Below are 21,620 nucleotides of genomic sequence, written 5' to 3'. Positions count from 1 at the left end.
TCTCTCTCTCTCTCTCTCTCTCTCTCTCTCTCTCTCTCTCTCTCTCTCTCTCTCTCTCTCTCTCTCTCTCGCGCGCGCCATATCGGATTTTTAAATAACCAAAAATTCATTTGTTAGGCTCTACACAAAATCACGGGGGATTAGTGCCGTTGGAGCTCCCTTTCCTCTATTTCCACAACCCCCCCAATGGGGAAAGGGCAGTGGGGGGTGGGGCAGGTCAATGCCGCCACCATCAGTGCCGTCATGTTGCTGTTGATTTGAGCATTATAAGCTGAAGGAAAAGCCAAGCGTCCAACTGGTTCTTTGCCTGTTCTGTTGCCCTTTTCTGTTCTTCTAATTTTTCTCAAAATCTATTATTCTCCAGTGTCTCTCTCTAGATAGATAGATAGATAGATATAAATAGACATTTTGCTTGAGCAGTTTGCAGAATGTGTCGGAACATCTCTCTGCTCTCAGTGGGGACCAGTAATTAGGACTTTGACTTGCTGTCTAGTACTTAACTGTGTGACTACTGCCAACGGTGTTGCAGTATTACACCGCCATGTATATTAAATTGTGACCTTTTAATCAACACACGTTTCTCATTGAAATGAGAAACTGTGGGGAAGAGATTAGAATATTTTTTTCAGTGTTACTTTACATTATTAGTGCTCAATGTTGCCACAGCAATTCATCTTTTTACAGCTGAGTTTTATTTATTAACAAAGAAGAGACCCAGTGTAGTGGTGATGGAGAGAGCGCGCACCGAACTGCAGTGCAACCGCAGTTGGGATGGGATGCAGAGCGCAGTTGTCATTCTGTCGTGGTCTGCTGCAAGGTTATTATAGTTTTGCATTTTTTACTAGTTTATTTTGTTTTGACTTATAGTTTTCAGAGTCATAAGTTTTCAGAGCGGGTTTGCTAGTTTTAGTTTTTATTAGTGTTAGTTTGTCTTTTTTGTTATATGGGTTACCTAAACAGCCAACAGACTAAAGAAGACATACATGGTGTTTTGAACTTTGGTTTTGAGTAAAGTGAAGGAACAAAAGAAAGTCCCTCTCCCTGCTGAATTTAAACCGATCTCCATGCAAAATAAGGCAGGGCAATTCAATCCATAACTAAAGCAAAGCCAACATTGCAGCAACACAGTAAATCCTGAATGGTGTTTCTGTTTGCAGAGGAACATTGAATGAAAGTAGAATAAACAGAATATTGTTGTTTTGGAAACAGTGTATGTTTTTGTTATGTTATAAATAAAGATGAACTATAGCATTTCCATCCTCATACTTGTATTTTTACTTGAAAATATTTACATGATTTTATGTCCAAATAAGACTATCTTTCTCATACTGTCCATGTAGAATTAATGTTATAGGCTACTGCTGTTAAAGAAGTCTAGTGGTGGTTAAGATTATGCTTCACGTTATGTTGATGGCCTTAATCTCTAAGGTCACTGTTTTAGTATAGAAATTAAAAAAAGATGCTGAATTTTTTTTTGTTTGAACGAATTAGAAAACAGACTTTTTTAATTTAGATTTAGAATTGACATAAATTATGTTCCTTATGTTCTTAGCCACTTAACTTGACTTTTTTTTGTATCTAAGGGAAATGAAAACCTTAACCCCAAAACTGTGATATGTACCTAACCATGGTTTTAATGAACCGTTTTACCCCTAGTAGATATCTAACAATGTTGTGTACAATATCCATGTAGAGAGCTGTGGTGACAGGAAGGCTTGGGACAGGATTTGGATAGCCTCCTCTGGTCCCTGGATGAATACAAATTCAGATTTAATAGCAGTTTGGAACAGCAGCACTTAAAAGGGTGTGGTGCCCATGAATTATAGCACTGTATAGATGCAAATCAGCTGTTTTTTAACCCAAAGCAGCTGTGCCTTTTACTGATGCATGCATTGAGTGTGTGTATATTATTAATTAAAACTGTTGGTCACTGTTTGTTTGTGTGCTCAATGGTTTGTTCGCAATGCAATCTGTTAGGAACAACAGAGGGCAATGGGGTGCCTTTGACAGCTGGTCTACCACAATGGGTTGCAATAAATAAAAGGATCACAAATGGATCAGGCTGGGGTATCTGCAAAACAATGGCTGCACTAAAATGTGAAGATCACTTTTATTCCCTCATACTGGCACTTTTTACATAAAAATGAATGGATTAATTATTTAGTAGTTTTATTTGTGTATTTGTATGTCCCTCGTGGGATTGATTATTTGACAAACCAAAGCATTCATAATTAGCCCAAATTGTAGTACTTTAGTGTCATCACAATGTATGTGATATGAGAATTGGAAAATAGTTGTCACAAAGGTTCGAATTAGGATTTCATCTTTTTGGGGTTCTCTTTAAAGTAGCCTATGAACAGACGCGGCATATGTAGATCATAAATAAATAAATTAATAAAGTGCAGTGCTAGGCTTTTTGAGTTAGTTTTTTAATTGAGGAGCAGAGAAATGACAATAATAACAAACCACCTTATATCACCCTGTTGCTACTGATGGTATGACTTTGTCTTCATGCCAAATAATGGGCTGTTCTAAGTGGTTTCCTTTTGTATTTAATTCCCTTTTTAATTTACAACAAGCAGCAACCGATGTATAACATGACCAATAACGCCCCCATGCGTGGTGAAATATTGTGAAAAGGAGGATAATTCCACTTAACGAACACATCCTGTCAAGAACAGGACAGGATCATACGAACCAAATTTAAGAACATCTTCCCCTGGACAAGAGCAATCGTTTTTTCCTCTAAGGATTATATTTAAAGTTATATTCAAATATGAAATTAATTAGGGTTTTTAGGGTTGGTCCTGGGCTGCGGCGCATGACGCTGATGTCCGGTCTTTGTCCACGATTGGATGAAAGGTGCAGGATCAAATCTGTCGAGGGGAGGCACATTTAAGTCCACGAACAACAGTCTGTTTATTGTCTGACAGTCTGTGTCATTGCATGTAGAAAATCTTCTCTCGCACCTCTGCAGAGGTCGGGTCAACAGTGTTTTTTTGTTTTAGTGTCTCTGAACTCACTGTCTGTTTCAGTAGTGGACTCTCCAGGAAGTTTAGCAGTTGTCTCAAACTCATGCGCTCCAAAAAGAACTAGTTCTGTTCTCTCTTTGGGCCAAAAGTGTTGATCTATTGGCTTCAACATAATCACCGCGCTTTGGTGAGAACAACTCCTTTTGAGCTGTCCCCTGGTTATGGCTGTTTTATTTCAGTTTTCTCCTCTTGGCCTTTCATGACAGAGAGCACCTCAGTGAAATGGCTTGTATTAAACAGAAGTGTCTTGTCTCTAATATAAGGGAGAGTCTTACATTGTCGCTAAATCCTTGTCAAACCCGGTGGCTTGGTGGTGAAGTATATAAACAACCATGCTGCAATCACGATATGCGCCTAGCTGTAGCATAGGCCTAACGCGTTCTTTTGGGAAACATAAACATAAATATGTCTGGATATATTGAAGGAAAAAGTGTTTTATTTGTGATTTTAAGTAATGGTGCTAATTTCTGAGACCCCCACAGGTGTATGATTTTACTGCTTTCGTGGGAGCTCAACGTCTCTCTATGGGAGCTCAGCTCCCACTGGCACCCACGTAATTCGAACCCTGGTTGTCACTGCACCATGCTACTCATTAATTCCTCTCCTTTGTTCATTTTTGCAGGCTGGAAGGAAGGACAGGAGTGATGCTCTGAACACAGCCATCGACAGGATGACAAAGAAGACCAGAGACCTTCGCAGACAGGTTTCCTTTTTTCCATCTTGATTTTTTTTTCATATTGTGTTTTAATCTTGCACATAGCCTGCTCACTGTGCTGTTTTTAATGCATTAAGCTATCCTGGTAGGCGACTGGTGTCTGTCTTGACTATGGAAGTAAAGCGTACTTTGTAGTCAGGTCAGCAATCTGTACTGAAGATGTCAATAGATATGCACAGGGGATCTATTATTTTAACCTATTTTTTCTTCTTTTCTTACTTCACAGCTGCGTAAAGCTGTGATGGACCATGTCTCTGACTCTTTCCTGGAGACCAACGTTCCCCTCCTTGTCTTGATTGAAGCTGCCAAGAATGGCAATGAGAAAGAAGTCAAGGAATATGCACAGGTGTTCCGTGAGCACGCCAACAAGCTTATCGAGGTAATGTAGGATTTTTAATTATTTAAGTCAAAACTTTATGTGACCCACATACAGAACGTTTATGTTTACAGTCCATCCCATCGGTTAATTACATTTTAGCTTAGTTTATAGTAAACATCATTCTTAACATTCATCTTTTCTGTTTTCTCTCCGTTTTCTCTTCTGTAACGCTGTTCTGAAGTTGGGGTACAACTTTAGGATTACAGCGCCTCAGAAAATTATAATCTGGGATTTTTTTCCTTAATGAAAACAAAGGCTTAAACATTTTGAAGTTGTTGTTTTTTTCTTCTGTGTTTTGCTGTAAATAGGTGATTCGGGCTCTGATTCTGTGATGGGATAGTAAGCAGACAAGTAGAACATTTGTGGGTGGTTATAGCAACAGATCAAAATTTTAAGCAGAACCAAAGGACTGAAACAACCACAGCTGAAGGATAAGTGCTACCTCTGGGAAACTGTTGTCCTTGCTGCAACAGATTGATGTTCTGCTTCTTATTGGCTAACTCCACATGTGTGCTATATTGAGACTCACAGGGTAAATATCATAAAAGAGGCCTAGTGTGTCCTGCTTCTTACCCCTCTTTGTGGTTGGTCTTTCGTCTTAACAGAGATTTGTGATTTGGAAATGCCTGGGATTTTTATGTCTTCAGTGTTTTATACATAGCAACAAGAATACATATGCAAGGGAGAAGGCAAAGTGTTGGTCTGGCAACAAACTAACAGAAACATGAGTGATCCTCAGTAGGGGATACCTTCAATTTTATAAATAACAGTGTTTATTATATTACCGAAATACAGGCAAAACCTTATCAAAAGTGCAACTTTAACATCAAAGGAACAAGGGTTTAGCATGTAAACAGCTTATTTGTCAAGAACATTTTCAGTAGTGCAGGTTTAAATTATACAAATCCAAACATTCAAGCTAAGACAAACAGAACACTATGTAAACAAATCAAAGAAACACCACTAATTATATACTTGTTTTTGTTCGTCATCTTCAGGAGACTCGGATGAAGCAGGGGGGGATTAAACGCACTGTTTCCACACCGTGGTAATCCACCGTGATAATGATATTTTAAAGGAAAACGGTAATTGTTATCGTCAACATTTTTATCGTGGTTTACCGTTTATCGTTACATCCCTAAGTAGATAATAGCGATAATGGTCACCATCTCTTTAAGCCAAAAATATTTTAATCCCTGGCCATTCTCCAGGGGTCTCATTTATAAATGTGGCCTAAGCACGAAACGGGCCTGAAAATGTGCGTCAGCACTTCCCACGCGAAGATAGTGATTTATAAACAAACAAACTTGATGGGAGAAAGTGCGGTCCTCCCCTCAAACTCCACCCAAACACACAAAATGTGGTGCTGTTCTTGCTGTCAAGAACAGCAAGTGCCACCAATCTCAGGCTTTGTTTCTATGTCACGAGTTGAGCATATGTAGGCTGCCTTAGGGCAAATAGTCCATTAGTTCACACACTTATTTGAAAGCAACATTATGATTGACCCACATTCATTTGAAATTTTTATTTTAAACAACTCCTCTACTTGTTTGTCAAAACATCCTGCATTTGCAAGAGTGGAAATGCACACACACGCACGCACGCACGCACGCACACACACACACACACACACACACAGAATGAGTCAACAACCCTTGTCGAGCAATGGTAAATTGAAATCTACCAACGTACGACCCACTTCTCGACCTGGATCGTGAAGACGAGTCGTTCAACACGGGTTAACCCTTTTAAACACAGTCAACCCTGGTTGAACCCTTGTTGTGAAAGGGGTATAAATCTCTAAATTAATTAAATCAAGGTTATTTGACCTTACAACAGTCTTTGCCACCACTCTAGCCCTTTGCTCTTGGGAGTTGGGCTGAAATATTCTACATTGCATTCATAATCTATTCACTTTGTTCCTAATGTTATTAGACGGTGTTCAAATGCAGACACAACTTGAAAGAAACATGGCGATAAATGTTTCATATTGCTATTTGTTGCCAAATCCAATGGTTTAGTGGTTTTTGTCCCATGATAGTATGCATTTTTAAGCAGTAAAATTCATCATCTTAAGAGCAGGGTGGAAAATAGACTGAGCTTAGTGTCCTTGCCTCATGGCCATGTTCTTAAAGCTTCCAGGGTGCTCAGGAATGATGTCAAGATTTTAGCACTGAGTTAACAGAGAAAGAATGTAGCTCCGAAAGTCAGCTAAATATATACAGCATATGTAATGTCCTCATGTAAGGTCTTCTTTGAGGCTCTCAACCATGCAAAGGGAAGGTACTGACATTAGATAGGGGGTTAGTTTATGTTATTTAAATACGTTTTGATTATGGGCTTTGGAGTGAAAAGCTACTATAAGTTATAGAGATTTGCAACATGACGAGTCAAGATGCAGAGATGCCTCCATTGAGGTGTGACCAGTGATCCAATGGAATAGTGTAATCAGTGGTGAAAATTGCCAGAACCCTCTGGATTTCTAAAAGGTTGTTTTTTTAATGTATTTATCAGAAAAATAGGCATATGTCTTCACATTTCTTTGATCAGATATATAATACATTACTCAATGTCTTAAGTCTAATCCCTTATCTGCATTATTAAAATAATGGAAGAAATTGTATTAGTTTAAAATTAGAAAATTAGTCAGTTTATGAGCATGACTAACCTTAAGTTTCCAACCTTTTTATTTAGGGAGCTCCTAAAAAAAGAAATACAGCTACAAATATTTACCCATGATTTTATTCAATACATTGATGACATTGCATATTTAGCTTCCAAAACGCCACCTTCTCTCTCACCCTCCTTTCCTCCTGTCCTCTCTCCTCTCCTGGCAGCAAGGGGGAATATAACCCTGTCTGGCTATACTTCAGCTTTCTGTCTGCATTTTCTTAGCTTTTCAAAGTCTGCTCATTAACATGTATAGATATTGTTTTTGTGACACCCAGTAATTCATTGCCCCTAGTTTTATTGTATTAAATTGGAATAATGAGATGATAGTGTTACATATGTTATGTACATTGTTATATCATCTTTCTAAATCTACACAATATCCATAATTTTATACATAGACTCTCACGCATAGCATTTCTACTAAGCCAGTGGGATGAAGAGATTGTGCGGTAAAACAGTACACCATAAGGAAGGAGAAAGTTTATAGGATTGTCCTGACATGTAAAATGGTATGGTTACAGCAAAGCAAGTGAAAAAGCATTACTTGACTTAAGGTTAGAATTTTCTTGTTCGGCTTCCCCCACAGTCCCTTTGTGCTGAAATGGCTGCTCTCCCAGTGGTATCATGGTGAGGGTAAGAGAAAGCTGATGTGAAAGATCATGAAAGTGAAAATGCAGGTCTCTTCATGAAATGCCAGTTTTTCTTTATGCAACCACTCTCACCCCTCCTCTTGGGTTACTGAATGTTCTCCCTGTTGTCCCTGCATGTGTTTGCACTGTGATGTAGGGATGTGTTTATATCAATGTTTCAGTGCTTCACCAGTGCAATGGAATAAGTGCTCATCAGCAAAATTGCTCAGGAATCTTGAGGTGGTGGCATCTTCTTTTAGAATTGAAGGGACTGAGGAGGAAGAGGAGAGTATCTTTCACTCAAGTACTCTGCCATTCTTGCAGCCGGTGATGCATTCCACCACCACTGCTTAAATGGAAATGCAATATTTTTCCAGCTTGATTGTTATTGTTGTAGATTTGCCCCACATTTAAATCATCCTACAATAGTATTTTATCTACCAGCTTAAATTTGGAATTCCCAGACCGCAGTAGAGTTCCTTAGGGAAAACATGAGCAATCAGTAGATTACACAGGTTAAAAATAAACATTTCCCTTTCTCATTTTCTAGAGAAAATATTACAAATATTAAATTCAATAATCATGCTGTGAAATATAAACATTAATTTGATCAAATGCTACTCTGTGCTTTAGCTTAGTACTATCCAGTGTACAGTAGCTAATTGAGAATGCATGTAGTGCTTAGATGCAGTGTATGATCATAACTGACTTGCAGTTTTATAGTGTTGTGGTAAAAGTATGGTTCTTCTTACAACCCATGTGATAGTCACACTGCCTACGTTGTTCTGTGACCCAGATCTCAGTCATTCAATTGTTGAGTAAAATATAACAGATTAATGGCTGAAACTACGAAAATAAGACTTCAGTCCTTGTTGTGCTGTAGTGCAATCAAGAGTTGTTTTTTGGCTTTGTAATTGATTATGTTTCAGCACATTTTCTGTCCATTGGATCATCCCACTTTGGCCCACTTCCTTACATCCTAGGCATTCTGTTTCTGCATTGTTGCCAGCACATCCCAACCAACAAATGGGAATCTTCAAAGTCTCTGACCTATTTTTTTGTGACTGAGTAGATGCATAATGTTACTCTGGAAGAGGCAAGAATATTTAGAAATGATTGTGCGAGAGCATGATTTGTTGGTCAATACAAGAAAATATACTCCCCAACCATAAATGTTGGCAGCCACAAGGAAGACTTGCTTAGCTCAGCACTCCAGTTCTCATTTTTGAAAGTGTCAGGAATATTTGCCTCTCTGATCCAAGAGTGTAATGGCAATCTGGCAGCCTTGTGATTTAGTCACAAAATAACCACGTCTTTTGAGTCGCCAGCTACAACTTGCATTCACATTTGGAGGAATTTACTATTTTTGTATTTTATCTATTCATTACACAGCTTAGCTTTTGTTTTCTGTCCTGCTTCTCTTTCCCCCTCTGTGCTATCATATTGTATAATTTTAGCAGCTTTATAAATTAATCCTCAGCAGTGGGTTTGTATTCCACGGGGATTGGTTGTATTGCAGAGCTGTTCCATTTCTGATAGATACATTCATTATGTTAGCATGGGTTAGGGATTCTTTAAGTTTAATTACTGTATGCTTTTTTTTGTTTCTTTCAAAATAAGACTGTCAGAGTTCCTGTCTGTGGCTAACAGAAGATGTGTGTGTTCTTCTGTTTAGGTGGCCAACCTGGCATGTTCCATCTCCAACAATGAAGAGGGTGTGAAGCTCGTCCGGATGGCAGCATCTCAACTGGAAACTCTTTGCCCCCAGGTTCCTGGCTGTTTTGCCCCCAACTTCTGCTCATTGATTGTGCACCTCTTTGACAGGCTTCCACATTGTGTATTAATGCAAGCACTAGGAGTTGCCAATATATAATACTGTAGTTCATACACATAGTGGATAATGTAATTTCAGACTATAAGTAAATTTGCAGCGCTTATCTCTTTTCTTCTTTAAAAAAAAAATTAAAATCAAGATTTTGATACAAAGTTTTGAACTACTCACATACAGTTAAGGATTTTATGACAAGACAAAATTGCTTTCTTTGCAGTTGCCATGTACACACCTTAATTTGGTTAATGTTAATATAATCAAATAATAGAGCTAGCTTTCTTGTCAATCTTTTGAATCAAGTTGGTAGTCTAAAATCTTTCATGCTGTGATCGGCATTTGTGCTAGAATGGTGGAGGAAAGAAATGGACACAGAACTGTGTGGGTGTTTTGGCCTTCCTTCCACGGTGTATTCATTTTAACAACAATACAATTAAATAGAATATGGAAAACATGCCACAAACATGCCAAACAAAAGGTAGCATGAGTTGCCAGTGCAGCAACAAGGACATTAACACCCAAGGGTGATTTTTGTTGTTTAATTGGAACAACCAAATACAAATAGTACAACCAAGCCAAATGTAACAGACTACATTTTAGGTCTCTGTGCTGGTGTGGTAGAAATGTGCCCCTATGCAACATGTTTACCACCCTCCCACTGATATTAAGCGGTTTTGTACACCAAAGGGCAATACAACACTGACTGGTAACATCTTTCTAAAAGCCATTTATATTATGTATTAAATCAGGACGTTCTGTATACATTCGTTAAACTGTGAAACAAGTGATTTAGATTTTTTTTTTCTTCAAACATGAAATAAGGATGGTACAGTTGAAAGACTTAAAGGGTTTTTTATGTGGTCATTTACAGTGACAATGTTTTTGTGTGCTTTTGAGCGAATCGATTGACTCACTTTCTGTGCCCTCAACCCACCCCTCTTACCTCTGTTGGACAACATTGGGTCTCTAATTGTACATCCCCCACCTTTTTCCAAAACCTTGTTCCTTTTCAAAAGCTTAGATACATAATTTTCATACCAAAACTACAAATTTATGGGGGCTTTGGGCATCCAACATTGGGGTTTTAATTTCACACGTATTTTAGTGGATATGGGGGACAAATTGGGTAGCGTAAGAAGAAACATAAAACATCAATACCCCAAGTCATGGTGTTCATGTTCATTGAGCCTTTTATTTGTATCCCCCTTACCATTTTAACTACCAGTCCCTGATGTGTACCTCAGTCTTGCCAGCTCTCGCCACTATACTGCCATTGCTCCTTTTAATCTCATCTAATGACTCCCATTTATCCTAAGCTTTGATTTTGACAGATGTTTCTTTCCCAAAAACAAGCATCTTTAGTTTTATTTCATTCAATCTTTCAAAAACACTGTGTCTGTAATCACTCCCAGGAATAAATTGGCTTCATGCTGCAGTCGCAACATTGGGGTGGGAGAGTGGGGGGGCTTTGCGCAATCAACCTATGCTAATGTTGTGACTGAGAGCTATGCTGTAATGGAGCTTTAATGGCTGTAATTGGGTGATTACAGGTGATTAATGCAGCGTTAGCCCTTGCTGCCAAGCCCAACAGTAAAGTGGCCCAGGACAATATGGAGTTGTTCAAGGAGCAGTGGGAGAAGCAGGTCCGCATCCTCACCGATGCTGTTGATGACATAACATCCATTGATGACTTCCTTTGTGTGTCTGGTGAGTGGTACTTATTTGCATGTCATAGCCATGTAAGGAAATAAGAAATGTTTCATACTGTTTACTTAGATCATTGATTTTTGTGACTTTTTTTTTCAAATGTAAAAACAAAGTGCACTGCTGATTGGTAATAAGATAGATTTGCACAAAGCACTCGAGACCATTCTTAAGAGGAGGTAGATAACTGTGAAGTATCAGTGGTATTAGTCTTTTCTGACGAGAGCCATATATACAGTGGCTGATTGGGCTTTACAGAGGAAAGCCCTGAAGCAACAGCAGCGCTACATCTGAAATTGACATCCTGTTAAAACACACAAATGGTTTGTCGGATATACCCTTAGAGTAAAGCATTAAGCAGAGAGACTTCTCTCACCTCCAGCCAAGGACGGACTGTAATTTACACAGTGGATATTTGCATTTTACAGGCTCCCCATTAATAAGCAGTCTGAGTCTGATTTGTCTTTTGCCTTAGTATTACTTATATAAACATTGTTCATCTTTCTAACCTCACTAACCTCTTTGCATCCAGGCAGGATTATGGCATATTTGGATTGAAGTGTTCGAATAATACAAAGTGTACACATCACTAACTGCAACATTGTTTTATGTCCCCAGAGAACCACATCCTGGAGGATGTGAATAAGTGTGTCATCGCTCTGCAGGAGAAAGATGTTGATGGTTTGGATCGCACTGCTGGGGCTATTCGAGGCCGTGCTGCCAGAGTCGTCCATGTGGTCACTTCTGAAATGGACAATTATGAACCTGGAATCTACACAGAGAAAGTCTTGGAGGCCACCAAGCTCCTCACTGACACAGGTACCACAAAAAATTATTTATGTAACTTGCCAAAGAAAATTAGTTTATTTCTGCCAAAAGATTGCATTTAAATGTCGAAAAAATGTCACTGTAACAGTGTGTTGAGATGATTACAACTGTTTTAACTCAGATTATGACCCACCAGGATTAATTATCTTACGTTTGAATTATTGTAGCATTTTCTTTACCTTTAGTCAAAGTTGTTTCATTATTTTAACTTTGTGAATGCACAAGAAAGTTTATAGCTGCTTTCTGAGGGTATGGTATGCTTTACATTCATGTAACTATGTATATGAAACTAGAATACAATGGGCCCTCAAGGGATACCGTGTTTTGACTCAGTGTGATGAGAAAGAAGGTCAAACATTCCTAACTGTTTTCTTCTACTATCCTAATAGTCTAAGTAAGGCAGACATGGTGAACATACCCAACCCTCCTGTTCAGATATCTCCAGAATTGGCTTGGAAAGTTCAATTTTCTGTTCAGCAAAGTTGAGGCCCTTTGTGTATTTATTATGAATGTTACATTGTGAGATCCATCCATCTCCGACTCAACTGACACTACAAATCTGCACAGCCGGCACTGTTCAGTTGTCAGATAGCCCTGAATATCTTAACCCATGTTATATTATAGAAGTTGGTTGTTTCATATTCTGTGCTGTATCATTATCAGCCTTTATGTGTGAGCCGTGTTAGCTTTCCTCACTAGCAAGCTAAGAAGATGGCAGAATGATTTGTTGGTTGTCAGATTTGGAAATGGCTTGATCCTCTTGATAGTGTGCCCATTAAAAATCAGGAAATGCAGGCTGTAGCTCAAGCAGGATTTTGTGTGTGGGTGAGCTCTGGAGACAGTGTTAAGAGAATTTTTGTCAGATTTTCTCATCGACTCTACAATAAAGTGAGTCAAGTTCCACTCAACAGAGTCACTAGTATTTGTACGTGTAACTGGGCAAATTCTTTAAGTTTCAGAAACTAAAAGAATTTATATTCATCAGTCCGTATGTCATTTAATAAGTTTGAATGCTTTCTAACTCAAAGTCAAAGTATATTCATACTGTCATTTAATAATCCTAGTTGCAAAAGCTAATTATACTTTATACAAAATATTGAATTCAGGGAAAAAATCGCAAGGTGCATGTAGGCATCTATTTGAAAAACATGAGCGCTAATGCTGTATATTGGGTAGGATTGTGCCACTGAGAAAAAAAGATATGACTGGAAGTTGGTGTCAGAGCTTGAGTTAATTAGTAGGGGTGGGAATCTCTTGGCACCTCACTATTCGATTCCGATTAGAGGCCACTGATTCGATTCTAAACAGATTATTGATGCAACAATTTTTTTATGTACATTTCCATGCGTGATATAAAAAATATGAATGAGTTTTCTACTCAGTTTGCTAATTACTTCCTAGACAAAGCAGCTAGATAAAGCCTAGATTGTGACATACAGTATTTGTCACAGATAGGGATGTAATGGTATGAATATGAAGCCCCAGTTACAGTGACCAAAGTTATCACGATTTTTGGTATTATTGCGGTATTTTTAAAAGTGTGTTCAATTTGTTCAGAAAGCACTGATAGGCCTACACAAGCTGACATAGTTTCAAAAAGTGTAACAGTTTTTATTATATTACAATAGTAAAGGCAATAGGCTTGTAAAAACAATTGAAAACTGGCTGCTGAACCGCTGTAGCAAGCTACAGAGTAGCTTTAAGTTATGTTCTGGGCTACGTAGCTACACAACTTCAACAAGTCCAAACACAGAAAATAAAAAAGGTGCATTGTCCAGCAGCAACATTCTGTCCCTTCTTCTGAGTGCGAGTGCTTGACAGGAGATCAAAACGATGACTCTCATCACAGATTTGTCAATCATCTCAGGAGAGAAAGCAAGTGTTACTGTATCATCATCTCCTCCTTCCTTCCAACATGATTTCACGAAAAGAAACACGGGCAGCGCGCCGGCCGTGGCTACTTAAGGATCCTCGTTTGAAGCGTGGAAAGATTATTATTATTATTGAGTATTCGGCCTTCTTGGAAACCTCGAATGTAGTCCTGTGTGGGGCTCCAGTAGGGGACTCCATAGTTCTGCTGGGGGACTTCAACGCACACGTGGGCAATGATGGAGCTACTTGGAGAGACGTGATTGGGAGGAATGGCCTCCCTGATTTAAACCAGAGGGGTTGTCTGTTGTTGGACCTCTGTGCTAGTCATGGGTTGTCTATAACAAACACCATGTTCAAACATGGGGATGCTCATAAGTGTACGTTGTACCAGAGCACCCTAGGCCAAAGGTCAATGATTGATTTTATAATTGTTTCATCTGATCTGAGGCAGTATGTTTTTGGCACTCTGGTGAATAGAGGGGCGGAACTTTCAACTGATCACCATCTGGTGCTGAGTTGGGTTAGAGGGTAGGGGAAGACTCTGGACAGACCTGGTAAGCCCAAACAGGTATTGCTGGTAAATTGGGAAAGTCTGGAGGAGGCCCCTGTCTGACGGACTTTCAACTCACACGTCCGGTGGAACTTTTCGTGCATCCCTGTGGAGGCTGGGGGCATTGAACCTGAGTGGACAATGTTCAAAGTTTCAATTGCTGAAGCTGCGGCGGGGAGCTGTGGTCTTTGGGTCTTAAATGCCTCAAGGGGCAGTAACCCGGTGGTCGGGGAAGCCATCCGACTGAAGGAGTCTTTCCGGGATATGTTAACCCGGAAAACTCCGGAGGCAGTTCCATGTACCGACGGGCCTAATGGGCTGCAGCCTCTGCCGTGACAGAGGCAAAGAAGCAGGTTTTGGAGAAGTTCGGAGAAAGCATGGAGAAGGACTTTTGGTCGGCACCAGTGTGCTTCTAGAAAACCATCAGATCTTTACTCTCGCAAGGAGTTGTGACAAAAAGGGAGCTGAGCCTGAAGACAAAGCTCTCGATCTACTGGTCAGTGTTTGTTTCTACCCTCACCTATGGTCATGAAGGTTGGGTCATGTCCAAAAGAACTGGATCCAGGGTACAAGCGGCCAAAATGGGTTTCCTCAGCAGGGTGGCTGGAGTCTCCCTTAGAGATAGAGTGAGAAGCCCAGTCATCCGAGAGGAGCTCGGAGTAGAGCCACTGCTCCTTCGTGTCAAAAGGAGCCAGATGAGGGTGATTCGGGCATCTGGTAAGGATGCCTCCTGGGCGCTTCATTAGGGAGGTGTCCCCCAGTTGGAGCTGGTTGATGTGTCTCGGGAAAGGGAAGTTTGGAGCTGCTGCCCCCGCGACTCAATACCGGATAAGCAGATGAAGATGGATATGGATAACAAAATCGTATGTTCTTCCAACCAAATTCTCGCCAGGCTCTGGAGTTTGCGGTCTTAGCTTGACCCACCGAAACAGTTCTCCAGTCATCCTCAGATATCTCCAGGCCAGACTCCATTCTACGTGAGCTAGGATTAACGTCGTCATTGCTCTCCACGGCCATTTTATCATATTTTCCAGATCTTCTTGTCATCTTACTTTTAGCTTTGCTGGTTTTGTCCCCTTCCATAGTATACTAATTATATTACTGTGTTAAAGCACTTGTATCTGGGGAAATAATCAGTGTTTTGGGGAGAGTGTTCAGTCAGCCTGCCATCTTGTCTACGTGCCAACCAGAACAAGTCGGTAACTTTAAAAAAAATAAAAGAGAATCACAGTGCATCTAAAAATTGATTATTAATAATAATCTCAAACCTAACTTCATCAGACTGATTGTGTTGATGGTTTATGTCAAGTAGCCTTTGAAAACATGCAATCTCAGAAGGAATGCGATAAACATGGAATAGTAAGGAAGTTGTTGCAAGGCACACAGCTTTAGTAAACTCTCATCTTAGTGCTAATGCTTTGACAAACGTGATGGAGGTGTTTTTTTTCTTTCTTTTTTACATTCTTGTGGTATAGCACATGCCATTCCTCACTCAAGGTACACATTTCTGTTCTTTAATGGTGTGCCCTATGTACCTAACTTCTTTGTTTGTTTTTTGAGTGAATCTTCATCAATATTGTTTTTCTCTTCCCCTTCTTCCTCCCACCCGTTACCTCACCTCTTTCAGTCATGCCACGGTTCACAGAACAAGTAGAGTCTGCAGTGGAGGCCTTGAGTGCCAACCCCTCACTACCTGTGGATGAGAATGAGTTCATTGACGCATCCCGTCTTGTATATGATGGCATTCGCGACATTCGCAAGGCTGTCCTCATGATCAGAGTAAGTCAGACTGTTTTTTTAATTACATTTTTAATTCTACTGCAAAATAGTTATTCCCCCTGCCATAAGCTTAAAACAAAAAACTGTTGTTGTCTTTCCTGTTATGTATTAAATCTGGACAGAGCAAGTGATGTTTCCTCACTAAAGCATATACATAGTGTAAACTGTCAGGAATAAATAAGTGCTGTTCCACTTCAGGATGTTTTCACAAGTTTAGAACGGTTCCATTTGCCACATTAAGAAACTGTAATCTTGCATTAATTTGATGTGGTTTGATTTAAAACATTACAACAGAAACCATCTAACCCACAACATTGTGAGAGACCTTGGTTATTGTAGTGTAATGAAATTCTACAAATATGGCCATTGGTCTGTGCACCAGATGCTACTTTTAATGGTATGTGAGAAACTTTATATGCGTGCAGTCCTAGAAGCCAGTGATGAACTTGTCTCATGCAAGAGCAGACCTAATTGACCAGGCTTGCAATCTAGTGCAACAACAGCCTTAGTTGTCTGTGGGTTAATGGTCTTTGCTTGAGTAGAACTATAACTGAGACAGATGGTAGTTGGGTACCTAATTGACTGCCAATGAGCAAACAACAAAACCCACTCCAGTTATAAAAAATAAATGGATAGATCTTAAGGCTTTATAGTATAACTAGTTTGACTACTCAACACTGCCAAATTAGATTTTGTATTTTATTAAGAAAGTGGATTTATTTAAACGGCATCTCATGTGTCACGGTACCTAATTATGTATTTACTATGTTAAAATACAATGTGCTGGATGGTTGTATTATGCCATCTTCTATTATTTTCAACACTTTAATCTTTTGAATTGTAATCATTAGTCTTGACAGCACATTTTGTGTTGACAATGGTGCTCCAGAACTGTGCCTGGACTATGAATAAAGCTGCTCAGACAGACGAGAACCAAATGAGAGGGGGACCATTATGCAGTATTCGCATTATAATAAGCAATTGATTTAAGATGGAGGTTTTAATTAGCATTCTTAAGTTGGACTGCAAGCCACAGAACTACATTCTCTTCCCATCTTCTCTCTTGTTATCCAAATTGATTATGCTGTTAACATTGGGCCTGTGGGGCAGGCTGTACACTTGCAGCACTGCGTGCGTGCGTGCGTGCGTGCGTGTGTGTGTAAAAATGTACCTATAATTAATCCCTCAGATTAATTCTGCCATTCTTAACTGTGGGCAGGAGATAGGGATGAGAATCAACTCTAAACTAAAAAATGATGCAGTTCCCCATGGGTTTGACAGGATTTCTTGATCAGGTGTGTGAGGTAATCATGAATTGTTTTCTGGCTTTTATTCAGCAGAAAATGCTTCTGCTACTTGGCTGGGTAGTGACGGAATTTCCAGAAGCATGTGCACAGCAGTCTACTTAAGCGTACTCCTAATTGGTGTTTGTAATGAGATCAGACATGTGTATCAAAACAATAATTTCTATCTAGAAGAACCCTTTGCTTGACTGAACTGTCTTATAATAATAATTTATACTTTAATAATTCAGTAAGGAAATTACAATGTTTTCACTCACTTGTTGTTATTATTATACGAATTACACGCAGCCCTTTATTACACACATTTGCCCAGTACCTATACATGCACTAAGGGTGAGATGCCAGAGTGAGGTGGCTGCACATGGAAAGGTGCCCCGAGCAGTTGAGGGTTCAGGGCCTTGCTCAAGACCACTTTGGCAGTGCCCAGGAGGTGAACTGGCACCTCCTCAGCTACCAGTTCACCGACCATACTTTTGTCCGTCTTGGGACTTGAACCAGCAACCCTCCAGTTCCCAACCCAACTCCATACGAACATATTTGACACTAGGCATGTTCTGATTGGAGTCCAAATAAATATGAAATGTTTAAAATCAGCTGAGTTGAGCACTATGAGACAACTTCTCTGAAGTGCACTGAGTCACACACAAACACAAACACACACACACCAGACACACATTTGCTCTCCAGCCATCTTTCTATAAACCCTCACATGCTTGCATGGCACAGTGGCCCACTCCTAAATCAGAACAGACAAGTGTGAGGTTGGGGCTTTTAAGATAGACAAGTCTTTAACCTCTGTAAGTGGTGCACAGGCAGCCTTTGTTGGATGTCCCTTGGATATTTGACAGTTGGCCAGAGCCCTCTCTCCACCTACAGCCACATCATAGAATATGCCTCCCAGACATCGAACTGTCTCAAAGTCAGGGATCTGCTGACAGTGAGATACATGGGGCAGCTGTCGTTATTACCTTATGATTTGTGCAGTGCGTCACAGCCCAAGGTGATTTAGCTGGCTCTGTCCCTAAACACTTTACTCACAGGGGCTATAAGAATAATGCCACAAAAATAATTGCAAAGGGTGATTTTACTGTTGGACTTCCCTGTCCACATCTACATCAGCAGACAAAAATACTAGATACAACTAAATCCTACTTCCTAGTGTTGTCACAAAACTATAATGTTGGCTCTCTCCCTGTCTTCTCTGTACTCTCCCACTTCAGATACCGTGTGTTAATACGGCTTTACAGAGGTAATACAGGTGGAACTGAATATTGCAGCTTTTAGACAGTGTACACTCTGGACATTACAAAATGAAGTATTGATTAACACATTTTTTCCACAGCATGACAAAGGGTATTAAAATGTCATTTACTGTGCCAATAGTACTACCTTGACAAAACCCTTTTTAATTAAATTGCAGGCTATTGTTCTCATTGCTCTATAGTAGTGTTGTAATGGGTGCAAAGCATGAGCTATAATTTCTGAACCGCCCACATTTACAAGTTATCTGTTGCACAGGCCACAGCAGGTGATATCTCTGCCCCACTGAGCAGCATTGTCTGGGTTGAAAGAGATGCCTATGAGTCACTAAAGCTTTGTATCTAAAACCATACCCCTATTCCCTTAAGAACAAGAGCATCTCTACATTTCATGAAGCAGTGTAAGGTTGGTAGACCTTCAGCTATTTTTAGATGTGAGGGCTCCAAATCCATTACAGAAGGGAGGCAGTGAGACAGCTGGATAAACACAAGTAGTGGCAGAGGCGTCATGATGCACCTTTTATCTTTCCACATCATCTTCCCTGTGCTCGTATTACTACCAACTACCAATTTTCCTGTCAATCAGTATTGTATTTTGCCTTAAGCATGACCTGTTGAGATAATATTATTCATTTATGGAAAAATACTTGCTTGTACCTCGTTTTGCATTCAAAGCTAGGGAAGAGGTGAAGGCTCAGAGATGAAGTAGCTGCACTCATCGAGAACACAACTCATGCCTCACTCGCCTTTGTACAGATAGCAGCGACAGATGGGACTCTGAAGTATTTTGCTCCCAATATGTTTCATACCAGCTTGTACCTTCATTTTCCCTCTCAAAATGCACAGGCAGCACATTACACTTGATTTACAAATTTATTTAGATTGTAGCGTTTCTTGTACCAAACTATGGGGAAGAAGACATTTATCCGATCCTGCCCTGGCTGGCAGCGTCTAGACAGTTCTCATAGATAGTAAGTAGTTTGATTATTTGATTGTGCTCAAAAGGCTGTAGTATGCCAATATTATTTTATGTTCTCCACTAAGAACAAACTTCTTTTTCTGACCTTTTCCCCCCTTGTTTCTTTTACCCCCTTTCCTTTTCTCTGCCTTAACCCATTTCTCCCTCTCTTTTGATCCATCACAGACTCCAGAGGAGTTGGACGACTCCGACTTTGAGACTGAAGACTTTGATGTTCGCAGCAGGACCAGTGTGCAGACAGAGGATGACCAGCTTATTGCCGGCCAGAGTGCACGGGTAAGATGTCTTGTAGTATTTACAGACATTCCTGGTTGGATCTTGTCAAATGGCATCAATGATACCTGATAAGAGATATGTGGGAAGGTAAAACACACATTTACATAATTAAAAAAATAATAAAAACATATTTTCCATATAGGAGATTGCTTTCACTAGTGCCCCAAAGAACAGTGGCATACTTGAAGATGGGTACATATTGATCATACATATTGGCACTGTACAATTTAATTCAGAATACTGTATAATTAGAAGAGCAATTTAAAATCTCACTCACAAGGCTGTAGTGGTAAAAATAATATTACACATTCTTTAAATTTGTAACAAGTTTGTTTATCTTTTGTTTTTGTATTACACGCTCATGTTAATGTCAGAGCTGCTGTTATTCTTTGAAAGACAGTTAATGGGTTATGCACAGTTAGCATGACGCCACCATAACTAATGTGACCAAAGTTTTTCCTCATTGAACTCTTGTTGGGTTTCATTTGTTGTTTAAAATAGTTGTTACCCAAAATTCAAAGACGTTAAGTAAGTTCAAGATTTTAGAAGACTTCAAGTGTACTTCAGCCTTTATTTCTTTTAGATGTGTCAAAATACCAGAAATTCAGTAGTCAGGGCCAAAACCAGTAAATAACACGATTCTCAATGCCAATTTCAATATCAGGGTAAAAAGGGATATAAGGATTTAAGATTCCATGAACTTTAACTTGAAACGTGAACTTTTTTTAGTAAAATATTTGAAAAATATTCATGTGCAGCCCTATGATAACATATAAGATAGGGCTGCACAATTAATCAAATTTTAATCACGATCACGATTTTGACTTCCCAGATCAAATTCGCGTGATTGAGCGATTTATTTATGAATTTTTTTATTTTTATTTTTATAAAGCGTCATTTCATAGAACGTTCCGGTTTTTTTTGCATAGCCCATCTACCACTCCGTAAACCAACTCCATGGCTAACGGCGCCATGCTAACTTCTAGCTAACGTTACCGTAGGAGCAGGCAAGAGGACCACGACTGTTAACAACTTCTAGCCTGTTTAGCGGCCATAACAGACAACGGTGAGTTCCTTGAAGCCAAGAGAGGGGGCTGTAAATAAGGAAGAAATGACCGCAAGTTTGCAGTGAACATGGTGAACATGCCGTTTTTTAGGACAGGAAGAATTTATCTCTGTGACTTATTCCTTCCTTCAGTCTAATTTAGGCTGTAACAGGCTTCAGCCCTTATGACCCAAAGTGGATGTTACACTGTTAATTAATATTTTGCGTATTACATCCTCCAGTCTTAAAAATAGAGAGAGATTTAAAAATTTGTGTTTGCTCCCTTCACAAAGGAGGTGAAAAGACAAGTGTTAATTAATCCAGAAAATCCCTAATGGCAGAGTGATCCATCATTACATTTCCATGCTGTTTATTTTTTTCACAGATTATCTGGCTATTTTGTTAGGAAGGGGCTTTTCATCTCCGCACTGCCCCAAACTGCTTTATTGTAGGTTAGGGGATTCTATAGAGAGTCCTATTTACCAGTAATAGAATGAACGCTCTCGCGATGATATTCAATTTCCTGCTCTTAAGTGTCTGCCCACTCTGGCCTCACAAGCTCATTCATTGAATGTCTGATTGCCTGTTTGGTAACTGCCTTTTACCGGTCAAGCCCAAGAGGATGGAGAGATATGGTGCCAAACACATGCCCTTATATTGATCTTCTTCAGTGACCAGAGGCATAGAGTTCAATAAATTTCCTAGAATTTGTCACATACTATTTCTTAATGGCTGTGAACCCTGTTTTGAACCCAGCTTTTGTAGTGG

At 39.6% G+C, this 21,620-nt stretch overlaps 1 protein-coding gene across 2 annotated transcripts in view; it reads left to right on the top strand.

Annotated features, from left to right (window-relative positions):
* ctnna1 (catenin (cadherin-associated protein), alpha 1) overlaps positions 1-21,620 on the top strand; it is an 83,784-nt gene that overhangs the window by 35,932 nt on the left and 26,232 nt on the right. For both annotated transcript variants that reach the window (XM_034883245.1, XM_034883246.1), the window contains exons 8-14: positions 3,655-3,735; positions 3,974-4,126; positions 9,104-9,196; positions 10,807-10,963; positions 11,579-11,779; positions 15,838-15,989; positions 19,697-19,807. In XM_034883245.1, the coding sequence (XP_034739136.1) occupies positions 3,655-3,735; positions 3,974-4,126; positions 9,104-9,196; positions 10,807-10,963; positions 11,579-11,779; positions 15,838-15,989; positions 19,697-19,807 (948 nt within the window). The remainder of the gene's footprint in view (positions 1-3,654; positions 3,736-3,973; positions 4,127-9,103; positions 9,197-10,806; positions 10,964-11,578; positions 11,780-15,837; positions 15,990-19,696; positions 19,808-21,620) is intronic.

This window comes from Etheostoma cragini, chromosome 10 (genome assembly GCF_013103735.1).
Source record: "Etheostoma cragini isolate CJK2018 chromosome 10, CSU_Ecrag_1.0, whole genome shotgun sequence".
NCBI classification, from domain to species: Eukaryota; Metazoa; Chordata; class Actinopteri; order Perciformes; family Percidae; genus Etheostoma; species Etheostoma cragini.
Note: the sequence above shows the minus strand (reverse complement) of the source record. Positions and strands in the feature narration are given on the sequence as shown.